Genomic DNA, 19,716 nt, shown 5'->3' with positions numbered 1-19,716 from the left:
TAGAAGCTACCTTAATCCAGGACTGATGATGGGTCCGCGTTGAACAAAGAAATGGAGAAAGGGGTCCCGCGGGGGTTTACAAATTTGCAGGTTGTGATGCGGCAATATGAACGGTGGAATCTAGCTGATGGAGAAAGGAGTCGATGGGACTTGGCTGTGATCGCTTGGGTTTGAGCGGAATGAGAAATGGATGGAAGGATGTGGACAAGCTGTAAGAGAGGGAGGGAGGCTGATTGAGATTGTATGAACTAGATTTTTAGTGTTTAAGCTTAAGCTCCACTACAACTACGTCGGATGAACACACGTCATACTATCTGTCAAACCGGCGGTTCATACTTGATCCATCGAACAAGTGAATAACCGTACCACTGTTTTGGGCATGTATGCATACGTCTAGAAAGATGTACGAAGAGTATAGAGGGCAATCAGATCGCAAGCCTAAATCCATGTAACCCCAGAAAAGAAATCAGACCAACTCGAAATACCTCGCGACTAGAAGAAAGAGGAAGTCATGGCTTATCATCAGCTTGTCTATCTCTGGTTGCAGGTCAGAGAAGGATACATTACCCACCTTCCCAATCAGTAACAGCTTTCTTCCAAACTTCCAACTCGTGCTGTCTCGTACCTCCGTAATGATCCACAAAGTAATCACCAAACACCTCTCTGGCTATGCTTCCCTTCGCCATGAAGGATTCTACGGCACCTTCCAAAGATGTAGGTAAATGTTTCACCGTATCTCTAGTCACTCCGGGTGAATTCAAGGGTCCATAAGGTAGCTTAGTCTTGTTCTTGATGCCTCGGGAACCAAGTGCGAATATAGCGGAAAGGGCGTAATAGGGGTTCATCTGTGAATCATCTCATTAGTCAGTGTTTACACATGGCTAGAGGTCTGGTTGTAAACACTCACATCTGCACCGGGTACTCTCACTTCAAATCTCGTAGCATACCCCTTAACTCCAGGTCCAGATAATATCCTAACAGAAGCAGCTCGAGAATCATATCCATAGGAAGCGGTATCAGGTGCCCACATTGCCTAAATCAAATACATATCAGCTACACATATCGCTTACGTACTGCAATAGTAGCTCACCTGACCACCTTGCAGACGTTTGTAGGAATTGATCGTAGGACAAAACATCGGTACCACTGAATTTTTCAATATCAGCTCGACTCATTGGAATCACAACGTCACGTAGCTGGAAGACACAATGTATACTTACCATCGGGCATACCTTCCAGTAGACCAGCTAAAAACCATTCTGCCTCTTTACTGAGATACTTCACATCATCATATTCTGCATCTTTTCTTCCACCCGATTTCTCTTCTTCCTCTGTTATTGCGAAAATGTTCTTACCCGATGAATCTCGAAGTGAAACGTGAATATGTCTTTGTAAGATAGTTTGTCAGCTCTGAGTCCCCCTCGGGCCGAGCACAGTAATTGAACTCACCCTGAACATCCAGGAAGCTATTCACCCACATATCAGCTGAGTGACATCATTGAGTCTTTGCAGCTAGAGGGTGATCCAACTCACATCACCCCATGGTTTAGCCATAAAAGTAGGCATGATATCATATTTCATCCCTACGGATTTAGCTACTAATTTGAATAGACAGGCATTATCTGCCATTCTTGCCGCATCGGTGTAGGCTAATGCAGTCTCGAATACTCCTGGGCCGGTCTCAGTGTCTGAATTGGTCAGATGGTATCAGCCGATACTCCTCATGATTGAGATTTGGGTGCAAATAACGCATGTGGGCTTGTTTAAACAATAGTCACTCACGATGGCCTTCTACCTCTATACCGAAATCTACTGCCATATCGTACAGATCATGGAAGTAATCTTGGTTCAAAGTCGGTCGAAGTAAAGAATACCCGTGCACTGTTTTCAACGATATGATCAGCTAGGTTTCTGTTCACACAGAGTTGTCCAACTGTAAAGTTGACTTACTTCCGGGTGTGAGCGGTTTAAGATTGTGAAAGTTCTTATCTGCCAACGTCTGGGCGGTCTCCTTGTATTGGAAGTACTAACGAACGAAGAAACAACATACAATCAGCTTGATATTTCGACGATGCATCAGTGTAGATAATTTCTGTACGAGGGCTGGAGAGGTCTTTGATTCTGAGAGAGACCAACCTCAAACTCAGCTCCTGCCATAGCCTTGTACCCCTTCCCTCCTTGATCTTCCAAAACCTTCTCCAACAGACTTCTGGGATCGGCAACCAGCTTCTCGTTGGTCTCTGGTACGATAAAGCTACATAAGAAGAAAGGTATATTCTTCTCCCATTTCAATCGTCTGTAGGTCGATAAGTCCACTACAGCCCATAAATCTCGATAACCGTTCGACCAATTGGCCACGAGGAGTTCTTTAGTGTACGCTAGATCGTGGACTGCAATATCCAATGGTAGTCAGCTGATGTGCCATCGGTTCTACAATCCCCGTCGCAGGATGTAGAAAGGGCGGCACGGCAAGACAAGACGAGTCAGGTACTTACTATCCCATCCATAGATCGTTGAACAGAATCCAAAACCATCGCCTTTGACTGTACTGAGAAACTTATCTTTCGACATGATTTTACCTCTCAGTACACCATCGACATCCACACCTAGGAGACCCCATATCCACCGGGTCAGCATGAGATACTCGGCGTCGTGAGAATACATTGGTATCTTATGATTATCAGTACGATGCTCACCAGCCACTTTGACCTTGTTATCATCTTTCAACAGTTCCTTGAGCTCTTCAAGGTTGGTGGGGGCATTCGAGGTGGGTGAGGGAGGAGGCATGGTGAGAGGAAGTGTCGGGATGGTGGGGTGTAAAGAGGGAAACGGAGTGGGAAGATGACTGTGATGTTGAGGGTAATGTTGATGATGATATGTGAATGATAGGTATGTTTTGTATTGTACCTCTTATCTATCTCGTCTGTACCGAAATAGAAATGGCTCATACTCGAGTACTCATACTCATACGCCAGTGGACAGCTCATAACCGAGATCTCCTATCTACGGGAAGTGAGGTCACGTGGGTATGACGCACCCTGGTTGTACTTTCCCACGGACGATCAACTCAGCTATCCGTAATGTCAGTCGCGTAAAGTTGAGACACATGAGCATCACGATCGGAGCTCTTAGACTCATATGCTCACCTCACATCCCTCACAGCGTTTGACATGCCACCAGACCCAACATGCCACCCCAAGCAAGATCAATCTCGTCCTATTTCAAGCCCACCACCGTCGTAGCTGCTGCATCAGCATCAGCATCGACAGCGACTGCAGCCACTCCAGACAAAAAGAAAAGCACTTTGAGCGAAGCTGCCAAGCGGGCCATCCAGGAAGGCGCTCTAGCCGCGACTACCGACGGCGATGGAAGTTCGAAAGAGAACAATCTGGGTGAACCATCGGCTAAGAGGCAAAAGGTGGATAGTAGTCCCTCAGGACCTAGTAAGTGGACGGGGAAATCACATTTCTACATCATCTGATTGACTGGACTGATCATCGATTTGGCTTCATCGTATGAATAGAAGTAGCAGATATCTTCCTAAAATCCTCACCATCCAAATCCACTGTTTCTCCATCGACTTCGAGGATAGGTTCAGTAGCAAGATCGAAGACACGGGAAGAGCTGAGAGAAAAGATAGCAGCCAACCCTCAATGGTTGGCCAAATTGAGTTTAGAAATTGATACTATGGGTGAAGATTGGTTGTTGGCTTTACAGGATGAATTGACAAAATCCTATTTCCTCAATGTACGTAGAATCTAGCATTTACTGATCCAGTCACTCAAGTTGTCATCTGATGGTGTGTATCATGGTTTATAGTTGAAAGAGTTTGTTACGAATGAACAGAAGACGAAGAAAGTGTTTCCTCCAGGTATGTACAGTCTAGTCACTCTGATCGTTTCTTTCAAGCTTATATATGTTTACTGGTGCAATAGCCGAAGATATCTACTCTTGGTCCCGGTTCTGCCCTTTGAAGGACATAAGAGTGGTCATAATAGGTAAGCAACCTCTCAAAAAATCTTTTCCCACAGGTAAACCAGCTCGCTGATCTATGATCATGTTGTAGGTCAAGATCCTTATCATGTGAGCCATACCGAGCAGACAATATGTTAAGACCCTGCTGACTTCACGACTTGCATGATCAACTACAATTGAGCAGGATGATGGACAAGCACACGTGAGTATTCTATCTTCATAAATATAGGGATACACTCGCTCAATGTACGTCTTTTTCTCTAGGGCCTAGCATTCTCAGTCCGAAAAGGAGTAAGGATCCCACCTTCCCTTCGAAATATGTATAAAGAGATGCATGACGAAATACCTGAATTCGTCATACCGAAACATGGGTGAGTGGTCTCTGATTAATCCAATCAGCTGAGCATCACAATCGATTATGTGCTGACAAGACTGGCGACTTTTTCCAGTGATCTCACTGAATGGGCTAAACATGGTGTATTACTTCTGAATACTTCTCTGACCGTCAGAGCGCACGAGGTACGTTTCGTCTTTGATCTCAATACCTTCATCGATATACTCATGGTCTTGATGATGTCAATGTTCTACTATAGGCCGGATCACACGCCAACAAAGGATGGGATACATTTACGGCGGCCGTACTGAAAGTAGTCACATCCCGACTCGCACCTGGCCCCTCACTCTCGGCTGCATCAGACGATAAAGTCCCAGGAGCGAAGGGAGTGGTATTTATGGCTTGGGGTGCGCATGCAGCCAAGATGTGTGCGGGAGTAGATAAAGTGAGTCCACCTCCAATCAATTAACTTTTTTCCCCCAATTCCGAGCTGTGTTTGGATATGTTCATATTTATTGATGTACCTTATCTCTTATCGTATTAGACCAAACATCTCATCCTGAAATCAGCTCATCCATCACCTCTCTCAGCGAGTCGAGGGTTCTTCGGCAACAACCATTTCAAAAAGGCAAACGAATGGTTACAACTTAAATATGGTCCAGAGGGCGGTATCGATTGGAAAGCTCTTGGTGCAGGTGAAGGCGGATCTGCATAATCTCACTTGAGACATCTCAAAGGACATGATTTCAAAGACCAAGAAGAAGAATCAATTCATATCTTGTAAAAATAGAATATTGTACATATATGATCTGACATGATGCGCTATTGCTTGCTTGCTTTACTTGCACATGCATCGAAGTCTCTGGACATACTCAATACCCATTTCAATGATCAATCCCAGTTAGATGCGACTATATAATGTACAGTGTGTCATACATGAGCTTTCCAACACATATAGAAGATATGTGTATAATATAACTCGTCCGATTCCTCAAATTACCATTCTTAGCACTCAACTGCTTTCCGTCGTAACAGCTGGCCCAGACGCACTAGCCTCGCCTGAAGGTGTACTGGTAGCAGGGACTTTACCTTTCTGAGGTCTCGCTCTTCCCCATACGACCTTGGCCTTCTTCCCACCCACTTCTATACCACCTTGAGCCGATAGTGCTTCAGCCACTCTTTCAGCCAATTGACGCTGTTTAAAGTTTATGAATGCACAATCTACCATACCGATCAAACTCATTAGCATTTCACAATATTATACAGACGGGATTGGATTCATAATTTGACTCACGAGATGTCTCTACGATGGTTATTCCTTTTATCTCTATGGGTTTAACAAACGGACATGCTCCGACCAAGGATGCTCGAACTTCCGATTCGGTCGTGGTAGGTAAACCAAGGAATAAGAGGGTTGTCTATTGGAATGAAACAAGATCGGAGTTAGGCTTTTCACGCCGGTTCAAGTTTAAATGGACGGATAAATGAAGACAGAAAACTCACAATTGATTTATCCTCTGGAGCTTTCATACCTTTACTCTCAGCTTGTTCTCTCAATATCTTCTTTGCTACAGGATCATTTTTACCGTAATATCGATCGACTATATTTTGTTTGGCCAATGCCCCTTCTTTCGGTATTTCATGTCTACATCGTAAACATCAGACAATGAGCATCTCCGCCGCTGATGTAACATCGCTGAATGTTGAAATAACATGATTTAAATCGTACTCACCTGAAAGGACATTCTCCACCTCTCTTACATTCTCCTTTAACGAAGAAACTACATATATGTGGTCTATTCCTCTTGTAGTATGGATCAGATCTAGCTATCCCTTTTAACATCTCTCTACCAGCTCTATTCGCAACTTCCGAATCGAATGATGATGATCCGTCAGGTGAATCTGCCATCTGAGCTTCTAAATTCTGTATATAATATTCTATAACCGACCAAAGCATACCAAATCAAGTCAATATGATAATCCCCCAAGTGAAGTGAAGTGGAGAGGCAACTCACGCTTATTGATGTCTGAGGATGGAGCTTGACTCTTACGTCCCAAAGCTGCATCTCGAACCTGGACTGGTAAACCGTATTCACTGTAGTATGAGATTCGATCAGCACCGTCCGGTAGACTTTGATCTGATTTTAGATACTCACAGATCCAACAAACAGGTTTGACAGACCCCCTTGATCTTAGCGCAGGTATTACAAATCTCAGTTTTCTTAAATCTAGCTCCGGCTCCGGGATTCCACCTGAACACGGTGAATGGTCGATTACAGATCTTACATTCGTTGCCGAATTCTTGCTTTGACTACGTCCCATACACAAGTATCAGAAAAGGCTGAATGGGGTAGAGTACAGAAAGAAGGGAAGAAGTAAGATGACTCACCATTCGTACATATGGATTAGGTCCCAAGCCTATCATCATACTTCTTGTCAGCTACTGTGAACCTCTCTAACTAGCATAGCTAAGCCGACGTACATGTTTCGCACCTATACATTCACCATGTCAGCTCATTGTCTAATGGGTGACACAAGAGTTTGACTTACAATATAGGGAAATCAGAACTTTCCACTCCTACTTTCTATTTGACAAACAGCAAAAGGCACAAAAGCAATTAGTCCACTCGTCTTCTTTCAACGTGATACCGAGGGTTTGAACTGGGCACAGGAGATGACCTACATTTATATCATGTTTGGCTGGCATCTTGGGTGGTCTTCTGTCAGATGTCTATGGTCCAGATGGTGAAAGATTGCCAAGCTAGATATTTATCTTGCTCATGATCGACCTCAATCTTTGACTTGGAAGTCAACAAGGGTTGGTGGCAACGAGGTATGATCCCACGTCATTAACGACACTCAAAAATGGAAATGATACATTTGATCCCGCGTCATGTTGAACGATCAGCTGAACCCGGATACAGTTAGTCACATACAACCATGGAGATATGGAGTGTGTATAGCAAACTTGAAGGACACCCGAGTGTATGTATATAAGAGATGGAGGGAGAAATGCAGAGGTACTAGTTCATACGTATACATGCTATGATGCTTGTGTTACATATCATACAATACTGTGTTGTAATGTACATCCAACGAATCATCGTGTACGTACAAATGGATCTAAAGTGGATGCTGAGATGGTATGCTATATCGAAGGCTATATGATTTTGCATGTAGGTGATCAAGTTGTCGATGGGTGGGTTATACTGTAGAACAGTCTGACGTGATGCAACAAGTTCAATTTAGACGTTTGTCTTTGACTTATTTCTATCTCTCATCCTCCCATTTGATCCTCGGTCCACTGCTCAACTCATCATCATCCACCAACATATTTCTATCTCTACCATTACCATTTTCATCAATTGACCAACCTTCACGTGGTCCTCCGCCACCGGGTGGCGGGGAACCACTATATGTCAAACCTGATCTCCTAATGATACTCTCTAGATGGGTAATGTGAGATACGGCTTTACGTAGAATAATGGCTTTCGAATCGGTTGGAAGGGATGATGGAATAGCTTGACGAAGTGCTTGAAACCCTGAATTTATTGACCTAATCGATTTTTTCACAAACGAAAAAAAAAAATCAAAAAAATTAAATCATTAGCAATATGAGCGATTGAATGATACCTTGATAAATCAAGGAGTACGACTCTTTTTCTATGGATGTGGCAACTCACTCTCTTCTTTTTTGTTCAGACATCAGATGAGCCAATCTCCTCGTCTGACCAGCCGTATGAGCCACTCCGCCCACACCCATGCCCATACTCAAACTATCATCAGCTTCCATCCCTACCGGTCCGCCTCTCGAGAATCCAGAAGTGGAAGAATGACTCCTCGATCTGGCCAAGTTGGCACCGCCATCGCCGCCCCCGCCGCCTCTGTGGCCGTAGGGTGGCGGGTAAGCTAAAGCAGGCATAGATGATGGTGGTAGAGCTCTCAACGGGGGAGAAGGGATGTCGTATCCGTGAATAGGGAGGGAAGAAGGGTGATGTTGGTTGTGATGGTGGTGGTGGTGGTTTGATTGGTGATTTGGTAAAGGAACTGTTGTTTGAATATGTGCAATAGAAGGACGACGATGTTGTTCGTATATATCTTCTCTTGAAGAACGTCGACTCTGCCCGGCTGTAGCTACTGCTTGATGTTCGTACTCTCTTTCCCGAAGCTTGGGTGGGGGCCCAGCACCGGCACTAGGAGATCTCCTTTGCTGATGAGCAGTCTCATAAGGGTTATAGCTGGCCCGGATATTTGGTGGATACATCCTTGGACTACCTCGAGCTGTGGAGCCAGCAGAGGAAGAAGCATCCAAAGAAGAAGGAGGGGGAGGCATCGAAAGTGGGGGTGGTAAAGTTGGTGATCCAGATATGGAATGTAAGGGCGGTAAAGATATTCCAGCCGATTTACCTACTGATCCGCCAGATGGGATTCGATGCAACTGAGGTCTATCGGATGAACCACTTCTCCAAGAGGATTCATGCTGGTTGCTCGTCGACAGAGATGGGAACTCCCTCTCGATAGGTGAAAGCTGATTATTCCTCTCTGAGAACTTCAATGAAGCGATCGAATTCGGCGGGGGCAGATGTATTCTAGGTAATTGTTCCCTATCCCGTTCTCGATCTCTTTCTCTTTCTCTTTCAGGTTGAGATGTCGAAGATGTCCTGCGGGGATAAGGGTGTGAACGAGTATACGAATGAGAGATTGGAGGTGATCGACCTGATGAAGGTGATCCATGACGAGGTTCTGTCAATCTCGAAGATTGAGGGTATGAAGATCTTTCGTATGAGTCTCGAAGCTGCTGCTGCTGAGAGTGGTGAGACGAGGAAGGATGTGAAGGTGGCATTCTAGGTATATTGATGGGAACAGACGCAGTCATGTTCTTCTCTTCGGTCGATTTACAATGATGAGACCGATGATTCCCCAGATCAGTCGAAGTCGAAGTCGAGGAAGAAAGATTCGACTTTTTAGGCGGAGAGGAATCGGTAGATCTTAAGATTTTCACAGGAGATGTCATAAGTGAAAAACTTTCGCAGATGATCTCTTTCGTCCAAATATATATTTCTTCAAGATCTCCTTCTGGCTGATGTGAGATGACCTTTCGAAAATTTTCGAAAGAAGAGATGATAATAGCGTTTCACTGTTGATCAATGAGACGTTTTGGCATTGATTGTGTATGAGAGGTATACAGGTATACAACCGAGAACAACGCCCTCAAGGTGCCTTTGAGGTGTCAGATCGTGCTGTACTCCAAGGGGGTGTTCTCAATTCCTCGCGATTCGAAGAGGATTCAGAGGATTACCTTGACAGGTTAGAGGATATGCCTGTACTTTCTGGTTTGACTGGATTTGAAAGACAGGTAAGCGTGAGGTCCAGGCGACTGATTGTACTGCTGATGAACCAAAAAGAAAGCAAGATCTCGTCAGCAAGTTTGGACACGCATAATCGTGCTTCTCATGACTCATAACTCACTGAGTATGCAATATCCGATCTTCAGACTTGAGGAAGTTCTACAAGATTCGAGCGATTTGACGGCGGATAAGGAAATTGATCTTTCTCAAGAACAACGCTAAAACGTATGGCTAACGGAGAAGTGGGCGTTCGAGGGGTGTCTGTGATTCGAGTGCTGGTCCTTTGAGATGCGTTGCCTTGTGGTTTGAGGTGTGTGGATAGACGTAGATGGGGAAAGGTGCACGGAGATAATCGGTAGTTACCAAAAGTCGTGTTCTTGTGTGTGTCCTTTGCTCATCTAAACACTCGAAGCAAGCCAAAGAAGATACCGCCGGCAAACGCAGGAGGTTATGGTGTGTTGGGAGAGGAAAACAGGATTAAGGAAAAGAACGACGCGGTGAAGGCGATTTGGCTGAACAGTGAATGTGAAGGATCGCTTAAGACAGTTTGTCGATCACACCGTTTTGTCAAAGATTGGAAACAAAGGTTCTTCTTCTGTCTGACTATGACGTGTTGGCGAGCCAGGTGTTGATCTTTCCCTTTCTTGTGCGATCTTCCTTGTGACCCCTTGAAGATTCCGATGATCGTTGATCCTGATCTTGGTCCTGTGCTTAGGGATTCCGAAATCCAAAGCTACGTCTTGTCCAAATGTCCAAGAGGATCGAAATGATGGGAAAGGAAGACAAAAGAAATGTGACGAAGAGAAAAAAGAGTCCTTTCAATCGTGTTTGTCACACCACACTTGACCCCTCAAAGTCTATTACGGGCCGAGCAAAGGGAGGGTGGTGGATAGTCGATGCTTCTCTCGGCGGTTCCGATCTTCCAATTCCAATAAAGAAAGGAAGAACAATAGGAAAGTGAAGAAAGAGTAAATTGGATGAATATGGCTAGCAGGCAATACTGGGAAAAGAAAGAAACCATAAACGTAGACAAGGGTGTGTGGTCGGTTTTGGATCTGGATTCCTTTTGACTTGTTGTTTTTACTCGCTCGTTTATTTGTTTTTTACGAATGGTAATGGTGTAGAAGGGAAAATAATTGATTTTTAGGCGAAAGTCTATCGTGAAGAATGTTACGATCAACTCTCTGATCACGATGAGTATGAGGATTCCTTTGAGTGCCGCCGGTCCGGGATGTGCAAGTGTCCTCGATGTGTCCTCGTGATCCCACCAAACCAAGCGGAATGAAACCTACGTGTTGGGCTCTGTTTACTTGTTCTAGATGATTGCAAGGTGATTGATCCCTTGAACCCTTGATACCTTGTGCTTGGACGAACGGTCGATTTCCTTAGACCTACGGCAATTTAGAGGTACGTCTGTGTGTACTCTTGTGTGCTAGAGTGATTTATCTGATCCGGCAACAGCGGTTATTTGATCACGAGGTAGCAGGTTATCCGTACTTTCTGTATCTCTAACTTATCCCTTGATCATTGACGCTTGTATGATGTTTTCCGAGGACCGTTGCTAGTGCGGGAATGAGTGTTGTCAGGGGAGCCACCTTTCCTGTCCTTTCCGTCGTTTGGCTTTGTAAATGGTCAAGACGATGACCGAGGTGCCACTTTGGTGGATGTAGACAACACGTTGAGACGGACTAATCTGACACAGCAAATTCGGAGATCTGACTGTCGCTTGGACCTTTGGAGACTGACAATCGAATGCTATTAAGATCGGTCAAGGTTGGACGAGCGACCGAAGGCGCAATTTGCTGACTGACCAAAGGGCGTTGCTTTCCGCTTCAGCTTCTAGAGGAAGGATGCGCCTGAGACACTGAACCTGTTTGCTCAAAGCAACTGGAGTCAATCAATCGTGACTATGGCGATGCCTATTCCTCTTCGTCTATACGGAAAACAGGCGAAGCTGTGTCGATTGCTGACTACGGCACGATAGATCAGCGTGTGACTCGCTGGCTTGGAAGAGAGGTCTGTGTATGATGTGAGACATATGCCTGTCAACTTACGTTCTGGCGAGCTATACAGTGGTGAGGTTGAAGATGCAGGACGAATAGTCGGCGTCAAAGATGTTGCAATATGGTATTTGAGTGAGATATGCAGGATCGGTATATGATGATGACAGGGATGATATTTAAATCCGGAATAACCTTTTCGATGATGTATGCGTAACCACACTAAAACAAACTATATCGGGAGGTATCAATTACTTGTGGTCCTGGTGAGAACGAATAATATTGGTAGGCAATTGATTATCTCTTTATGAGGAGGTGAAATGAAAATAGGGAAAAGAATCCGGGGGGAGATTATGACATGGGTTTAATATATCTAACAACTGATCATATTATTGAGAATAGCCTCAGGGAGACCCGACGTGATGATGATCCCTCAACTGGGCACCTGCTGTTCAGGTAGGCAGGTGTTTTGACACGAAAATCGGTAAGTCGACTTTGGGGGATGAGGTGGGTAATAACCTCGGCGATCATGCGTGATTGGGATTGGGATTGGTATTGGGATTTCCGATCTGAGACGTTACGTTGATCTGGGTTTTACCGATTCAAGGAGAATTCAAGGAGAAAAAGAAGATCAAAGACATGCATCTGTAATTTGACTTTTTCTCGTTTTCTCTTCTGTGGAATCTGTTCGGGTATTACAGCATATCATATGCTTATTCACAAAAGCTGATCATTTCTTGTCCGCCAGAACCTTTTTCACCGAAATGGATTTGGATCCTGCATTTTTACACGCCACATCACTAACACTGAAAGAGAGAAAGACGATACACGATCAGGAAATAAAGAGTACACTAGACTGTTGCCCTCGGTCTTGGCTCACGTTGGAATTACTGAGCTCAACTGTATTTTATATTGCGATCACACGGGTATGATGAGTTAAGGAAAAGGGAAAAGTAATATCATCAAGTTCGTGTTTTACGTTAAGATTTTTCTCCTACCCTCTTTTTCTTTTTCAGGTGGTGCCTTTGACCTGAAATACAGCTCCGCGCTTATCTGATGATCGCAAAAGTGGTCTGTCGATAGGTATCGAACGGAGACGATCTCACATCTCGGGCAACCCTGACCGTCCAGACTGTTAGAAACCATGCCTCGCTTTCCTTCCTGATTGGCTAGACACCCGAACAAAGAGTAGAATAGGAAATCCGCACAGCTTCGCCAGATGTGGCCAGATCAACGCATTGCTTTCCCGTCCGCGAGTGATCACGCATCTGATTGTTAACGTACATGTGATCTCGGATCCCCTTGGCTACACCTGGCTCCGATCAGGGTGATGCTACAAGTTGCTATGTACTCCTAGCCTTGCCGGAGTATGCCCCCTCACCAACTAGCTCGTAGAGGATACTGCGGGGAGCGTCCGCCAAGCGCATGGGCCATGGCAAAGAAAGACGGACAAAGAAAGCAAGGGGAGGGATCTACATCGGATGAGCCTATCCTGGCCTAAATTCCGAAAAAGCCACTCTAAAGCCGCTCAAAGAACAATGGGGAGAAACGAAATTACAAAAAATGAGTAATGTTACGTTAGGCGGCTTTGGGCAATCGAAAGTCATTTTTCTTCTTGGTTTGACATTAATTTTCCCAAGTGCGGAAGGATAGAGGTATCCATCCACCTTAGCGATGTCAGCGACAGTACGCGGATAGGATAGTATCATCTCTGAAGGTGTATCAACTCTCCTCTATCAGCTTGTTTTGGAAGTTACGAGCTTTCGGTGCAGGTATGTATGTGATCGTCAAAAGTATCAATCATTGTACCGAGCTACGAGTATTTGCTGATGTGCACAGTCGGAAATGCAGAGATCCCGAAAAGAAGCTTTGTGGAATTTTCCCGCAGCGTTAATCTTTGGGTTACCGAATTGGTAGTGCGTAATCCATCATCACGTTGACATGGCTTGAGAACAAGTGCGAATGTAACGACATGATATCCATTTTCTAGCTTAGATTAAACCTAAGACGAACACCTGATCGACTGAGACAAACAGTTCGTCATCGTCTATCGGCCAATGCCGTAGTGTGACACAACCGATCACGAATGGAAACAAACCCTTTCAACGATGGATATACCAGACATTCCGATTGTCCTTCATCGTAAATACGCAAAGCAAATACATATCCACAGCTTGACACGATATTAGCCGCTAGGGCATGGAGTTCCGTTGAACATGTGATCTACTTACACGTCGGCCAGAAGGCGTTCTCTAGGATGTCGGTAAGATTTCTTCGAGGTGGATACTTGTACGGATTGAGGGGAGTACGTTGTCAAAGTCAGATCTTGCTTCGGTACATGATAGGGCTTCTCGGCAAACCGCGGCTGTCACACAAACATGTGCAAAAGACTGCTGCTGATACATATAGGTTTGTCACCCATTTGCTTGGCTCCGCTACGGAATTGAATTCCGTTTAACGCCTCGTAAACTCCATCATGTGTGACTTCCAATCTGCACACGGTGACCTTTTGCTATGTGCACGGTAAATTGCATGGTCCTGGTGCATGATTTCGGTGTTTATAGTTTTCAGGGTTCAGAGGCTTCAATGGTTAAGTCCAAGTAATCATTGATCAGATCATGGCTGCTATTCATTGCCTTTTGACGTGAATACTACAGCCAAGATCCAGACATCTTTGGCATGTGTGTATTCTCCAGACCCTCTACTTGAGTCTCAAGCTTGAAGCAGGTCGATTGCTTGTCTGCAAGGTGAGTTACATGCAAGTAAACTTGGGCGACTTGGGCTCTGAGATCCACCGTGCACGTAATGAAAAGTCACCGTGTACAGATTGGAAGTCGAAGTGATCATGTGTTCTGATTTTTAGAGGATCTGCCTGCCGTTAAGGGTTGATGACATACATAGCACGTACGCTTATTCGGTTCGGGAGTCTATCTGATGATTTGATGATTTTCCATTGCCAGCCAGGCTATCCTATTTAACAGGTAGATTGTTAGATGACGTTTCCTCTTGTGAAGATGAAATTGAAATTGGACAGCGGTAAAACTTTCCCTGAACTAGTTTCAGTAAAGGCGGAAATAGGAGTCTAAAAAAGGAGGAAATTACTCCGAGAAGGAGAAGCGATAGACGAGGCTGAAATTACATCGCGCATTGACCTCTTGTGGCGGTGAAAGATCCTGCTTACTACATAATAGACGGATTCATCTTAGACCGAGCAGATAGATGGTGTCCTCAGATAGATGGAGCGCAAGGAATGGATCTCGAGGCTGGCAATCAATAACTTGGCTGAGTGTCCAACATCATCTTGTGATTAGGCATGGAATGCCAAAACGCCTTCAAATAAATGGTAGTGGAAATTGGGGACGATGACCGAGTTGGATGATTACCTCACCGAGTGCACTGGGAGATACTCTACGGGGAGGAGCACTCGAAGACGGGGTGACAGTGACAGACGCACTGCCTTCTGTGATCGAAAGGATTTGTAATTTTGCAATCAGGAAGGTTCATTGAGTTCATTTGGAATTTTGAAATGGTGCGTTTGAGTGTGAATTGTGCAGCGAAGGCAGACAAAAACAGATGACATGCGATATGTTTATCTTGCTTAACTATTTACGTCCTGCATCTGAATTCGATTATCACATATAGAATATCTCATTCTCAGCTTTAGGGTGATTCAGCCATCAACTTCTCATCTCGATCAAAACTCAGTTCTGCCCTCTCAAACTCAATGTCATCTGTGTCTAAGGCAATAGCAGAAAACGATTCATACTGGGTCTGATCTCTATCTCAGCGCTCGGATCTGTGTCGAGATAGTTGTACATAGCTTCAGAGACTTCATACGCTCATCTCCTTCACAGTCTAATACGACACAACATCCCATTGCTTCCATCTTCGCTTTCTGGTCTAACGGTAATAAAAGATCCTACTGTATAACGCGGAAAGGTGATGGAACGTGGGAGGACGATAATGGACCAGAGTGATTGTGCTGTGAGTTGTCAATCAAACCTCCTTCTTGAGCATTGACAGAGCAGGTCAACAAGGGTTGACACCGAGGTCTCGAGAGGGACGAAAATGGTCTACTGAAAGTCGATGCCTCTAGTACAGTACTTTACACCCCCGTTAGGGATATCTTCCTTCCCTTTTTCGTCGGATCTCAAATATGAAGTGGCCAAGATAGTACAATCCCTTCACCGTATTGATCGCTCTTCGACTTTTCTCCAAGCATCCAAAATATCGCACTCAAAATGCCTCATTTGTCTCATCATGAATTCAACTGACAAATCAATCGAGCCCACTGACTGTCCTCTGCGTGATGCTACGAGTGAGCGCACATAGTGAGCGGTTGCAGCATTTTGATCACAATACAAACCATTACAATTTTGCCCATTTTTACGCTTGATGAATTAAGGTTTACCAGTCTTCATCGCTATGCTTGTAGGCCCAGAGACTAGGGCATTATGTTTGAAGGTGGATAACACCTAATGTCCCAGTTTTCCACCGTCCCAAAGAGCAAGATGCATGAGCTGCAAAAGTGATTAGAAAAGCAATTACAAATTGATTACAATTGATCAAAATGCTGCAACCGCTCACTATGTGCGCTCACTCGTATGTCCCGAAGATTCCTCTCATCCCAACCCCTTTTCGCAATCGTTGAACATCACTGTACTTTCAAAATGTCATTTACTCGAAAAATCAGATGTCCGGTGGCTCTTCCCGACTTATATTCCTCTCGGACGATTACACAACTAGTATACCTCTGTCCTAGGTATTCCATCCCAATCTCGATGCCTCTTACTTGACTCTTTCGATGGCTTACACACGAGCACGTCTTAAGTCATCATGCCAAACATGTGTAGTCCAAGAGGAGTCAGTATATCAAACAATATCAACAATGAGACTAGGATCTTGTGAAATAGTCTATAAAGTTATGCATCCGATTGAATTTACCCCTACCCTACCTTGTCCACTTCGTTCACACCAGAGAAAAAAAAAGAAAAGAAGATTGTCATGATATGATATTTGTATGAATATATTTATATTTTCGATGATAAGAGATACGATACGAAAGGAATGTCCATGATCTGTTTTGACCTAGACCCAAAGGAGAAAACAAACATTTGAATGTCCAAGGACATAACATCCGCAATTGACTAATTTTTGGAAGGGTTGAATATGGAATCTATCCTAAACAGATAGACACTTTTTTGAGATGAGAGACGAGGATGGATGTCGAACAAGGATGATGTCGTTTATTCTCGAGAAACGTCACTATGAAACATGACAAGATTCGTCAGTATCTATGATCGACATGCAATTGAATGACGTAAAGCAATGAGAGTCAATCAAGCAGATACTTACCGACCGAAAATCTTGACTTTCAACCAATCTGCTAATACCAAAGTCCTGTTTCTGACCGAGTAAAGAGTTGACTAGAAGAACAAGAAACACATCATCAGTCCTCGTAATCATACTTGCATATCACCGCATGCAGAATCTAAAGATAGCAAGAGATAGACTTACGATATAGGCAGATCTCCAGAAAAGCATTGCGGCACCACCACCTGAAGCTACGTTACCGTTGAACAATGGTAAATCGGCGATAGCCTTCTCGGAACCGATGTATGCGAGGGAACCCTAGGAGGCCAGAAGTCGAATTAGTATCAGGACACCAAGAATTCGTGTTTTACTTACTTGGTGAGAGTAATGGAATGGAGTCAATTTAGCGGCTCTGTTCAACTTCTTTACTGTAGCCTCGATTTCCTCGGGGCTGGCATTGGTTGCAGCTCGTAATTGAGCGAGTTGCCTTTCCAATTTAGCCTTTTGACCTAATTTCTGGAAGATACCAGCGAGGTAGATACCTTGTTGAGAAGCGACTTGGGCAGTTGGAGCGTACGAAGTGGCAGTACAATCACCAATGGCGTATACTCCCTCACCACCAAGGAGCGAAAGGTAATCATCAACTAATAGACCTCTTCGTTGGGTTTGAACAGCTGATAATTTGTTCATCAAGTCCCTTGTGATCTGTCTAGAAGTGTTTCCGGTAGCCCATACTAACAATCCATAGGGGATTTCCCTCATTTGTTTATTGGCATCTTGAACCACCACTGAAGTATCCTTTACATCCTTGACCATCGTTCGGGTCAATACGTCAATCTTGTTTTCAGCGAATGTAGATTCGGTATATTGGATCAATTGTTTGGAGAAGGCTGGTAAGACGTTGGGGAGAGCTTCGATTAAAGTGATTCGAAGTCTATCGGCAACTTCTGGGTACCATTTCTTGAGATCATCCTGTAAAATGATAAAAGAGGTAAGATTTAGCCCGACCCAAAACACAAAGACGATTTGGTAAGATGGGTGGTCACTCACAATCAAGAAATCATGCAGTTCACCGGCGTACTCAACACCAGTGGGTCCACCACCGACAACAACCATATGCATGAGTCGATCAATCTCATCTTGGGGTTGATCTCTGAAAGCAGCAGTCTCAATACCTGTTCATGACATCTCAGCGGGCAGAGCCTTATAAGTAGGTGAAGGTTCGAGCGTTACTCACAGTCCATAAGCTTGGTTCTGATCTTATCGGCATCTGACAATTCTTTGAGGAAACAAGCATGTTCAGTGACACCTTTGATACCGAACGTTTGATTCTCGCAGCCAACGGCATAGACGAGGTAATCATATGGGATGGTGACTGAACCGGCGGCACCTCTGATATCAGAGAGATCTAACAGTGAGCACACGAACACAAATCAGCTCGATCCTTTTCACTGCCCGGGTGGTTGCTCCAAACTCTAACAGCTGTCTGTATCAGAGAAGAAAGAAGGGTCACGTACCTTGGAAAGTGACTGTCTTCTTGACTGGATCAACTTCCTGAGCCTCGGCCTCATACACGTCCACCTTCCTCTTCTTATGTCTCGTTATGTACCGGGTAGGTTGGATAATTGATCTAGGTTCCAAAGTACCGACCGTAACAGATGGTAAGAGCGGAGTGAAGAGGAAGTAGTTTCTCGGAGAGATCACAACGACATTGAATTCTTCTGTATCAAGCGATTTGAGGAATGAAGTAGCACCCCATCCAGATCCTAAGACAACCAACGTAGGTTTCTCCTTGTCGGCCGGAAGTTGATTAGGAGGTGAATTTTGGGTTTGCGTGACTATCAAGCAGATGACCCAAGTCAGTTAACTATCCCTATATCCCATAGCAACGCATAGAGGTTCGTGAAATGGATCAAACAAGCGGGCTATACTCACCGTAGAGGAAAGCACCGGTAGTGGTGAGAACGACGACCAATGTTACTCGACCGAAGGTTCTGAAAAATTTACCAGTACGAGCGAAGAATCCGGGCTGTTGTAGTTCGCAGGCACCCAAGGTCAGTAAAACCACAAGCAAGAGCGATATAGGCTGTGGGGTTTAGAGCTTACCTTGACCTTGGTGCCGTTAGGAGGGATTGGACCTTGACCGGGAGGAGTTTGATAAGCTTGAGGGGGTACATCAGATCGCCTGGGTGTAGAAGTGAAAGAAGCAGCCAATCGAGGCGCGACGATGGCTGATCTGGGAGCGAGAATAGGTCGAGCGAGCAATGGCTGAGCTCGAGCTGCAAGTCACCACAAGTCAGTAAGTGTAAGTGTACGAAGGAGATTCGAAGTCGACGCGACGGTCTGGAAGCGGAGAAACAGGAAGAAAGAGAAGAAACTCACCTAATTGACGAAGGGCCATTTTTTATGCAGCTTATGCGTTATGAGACCGCGAGGAGAGGGAAGGATACAGGTGGACACCAACGAGGATGCCAAGTAGTCGATCGACAGACGGATGGTAAAGGACTGAAAAGAAGTTGTGTGACAGGAATGCCGAGTTTCAGTTCTGATCTACGAGTAGGCAGCGAAAAAAAATGTGGGAATCCACAAACGAATTAGGCGATGAATTACCAAAAGTGGAATTTATGTATATGGTATATGGACGTTTACTACCGGCGGTAGACTAACTCGCGATCAAAACTGGCACGTAGCAAATAAGAAAAAAGCCTGGAAGCGGATATATTTAAATATATTTCTGATTGCCCAA

At 44.6% G+C, this 19,716-nt stretch overlaps 5 protein-coding genes across 5 annotated transcripts; 1 reads left to right on the top strand and 4 right to left on the bottom strand.

Moving 5' to 3' along the window:
• Positions 1-466: 466 nt before the first annotated feature.
• Positions 467-2,787, bottom strand: I203_100735 (uncharacterized protein; the record flags this gene model as incomplete). The annotated part of the gene is made up of 12 exons (XM_019149991.2): positions 467-492; positions 572-845; positions 908-1,033; positions 1,091-1,146; positions 1,221-1,387; positions 1,450-1,466; positions 1,534-1,688; positions 1,783-1,881; positions 1,951-2,026; positions 2,137-2,390; positions 2,496-2,606; positions 2,697-2,787. 12 exons carry the CDS (start codon positions 2,785-2,787, stop codon positions 467-469), a joined length of 1,452 nt encoding a protein of 483 aa, XP_019000687.2.
• Positions 2,788-3,187: 400 nt separating this feature from the next.
• Positions 3,188-5,024, top strand: I203_100734 (uracil-DNA glycosylase; the record flags this gene model as incomplete). The annotated part of the gene is made up of 10 exons (XM_019149992.1): positions 3,188-3,443; positions 3,524-3,747; positions 3,820-3,871; positions 3,936-3,998; positions 4,067-4,083; positions 4,160-4,177; positions 4,240-4,346; positions 4,425-4,494; positions 4,569-4,754; positions 4,854-5,024. 10 exons carry the CDS (start codon positions 3,188-3,190, stop codon positions 5,022-5,024), a joined length of 1,164 nt encoding a protein of 387 aa, XP_019000688.1.
• A 297-nt stretch (positions 5,025-5,321) lies between these two features.
• Positions 5,322-7,016, bottom strand: I203_100733 (pre-mRNA-splicing factor SLT11; the record flags this gene model as incomplete). The annotated part of the gene is made up of 10 exons (XM_019149993.2): positions 5,322-5,530; positions 5,604-5,727; positions 5,813-5,954; positions 6,043-6,247; positions 6,325-6,404; positions 6,466-6,620; positions 6,699-6,727; positions 6,792-6,802; positions 6,860-6,894; positions 6,993-7,016. The coding sequence occupies 10 exons, from the start codon at positions 7,014-7,016 to the stop codon at positions 5,322-5,324; spliced, it is 1,014 nt and encodes a 337-aa protein (XP_019000689.2).
• Positions 7,017-7,579: 563 nt separating this feature from the next.
• I203_100732 (uncharacterized protein) lies at positions 7,580-9,323 on the bottom strand (the record flags this gene model as incomplete). Its single annotated transcript, XM_019149994.2, has 2 exons — positions 7,580-7,865; positions 7,993-9,323. 2 exons carry the CDS (start codon positions 9,321-9,323, stop codon positions 7,580-7,582), a joined length of 1,617 nt encoding a protein of 538 aa, XP_019000690.2.
• Positions 9,324-17,008: 7,685 nt separating this feature from the next.
• I203_100731 (uncharacterized protein) lies at positions 17,009-19,371 on the bottom strand (the record flags this gene model as incomplete). The annotated part of the gene is made up of 9 exons (XM_019149995.2): positions 17,009-17,083; positions 17,175-17,288; positions 17,346-17,942; positions 18,021-18,145; positions 18,208-18,378; positions 18,488-18,808; positions 18,906-18,999; positions 19,077-19,249; positions 19,353-19,371. The coding sequence occupies 9 exons, from the start codon at positions 19,369-19,371 to the stop codon at positions 17,009-17,011; spliced, it is 1,689 nt and encodes a 562-aa protein (XP_019000691.2).
• Between the last annotated feature and the right edge of the window lie 345 nt (positions 19,372-19,716).

The sequence above is a fragment of the Kwoniella mangroviensis genome, assembly GCF_000507465.2.
Source record: "Kwoniella mangroviensis CBS 8507 chromosome 1 map unlocalized Ctg01, whole genome shotgun sequence".
Taxonomy (NCBI): Eukaryota; Fungi; Basidiomycota; class Tremellomycetes; order Tremellales; family Cryptococcaceae; genus Kwoniella; species Kwoniella mangrovensis.
The sequence above is the reverse complement of the archived record's forward strand: the minus strand, read 5'-3'. Positions and strand labels throughout refer to the sequence as shown.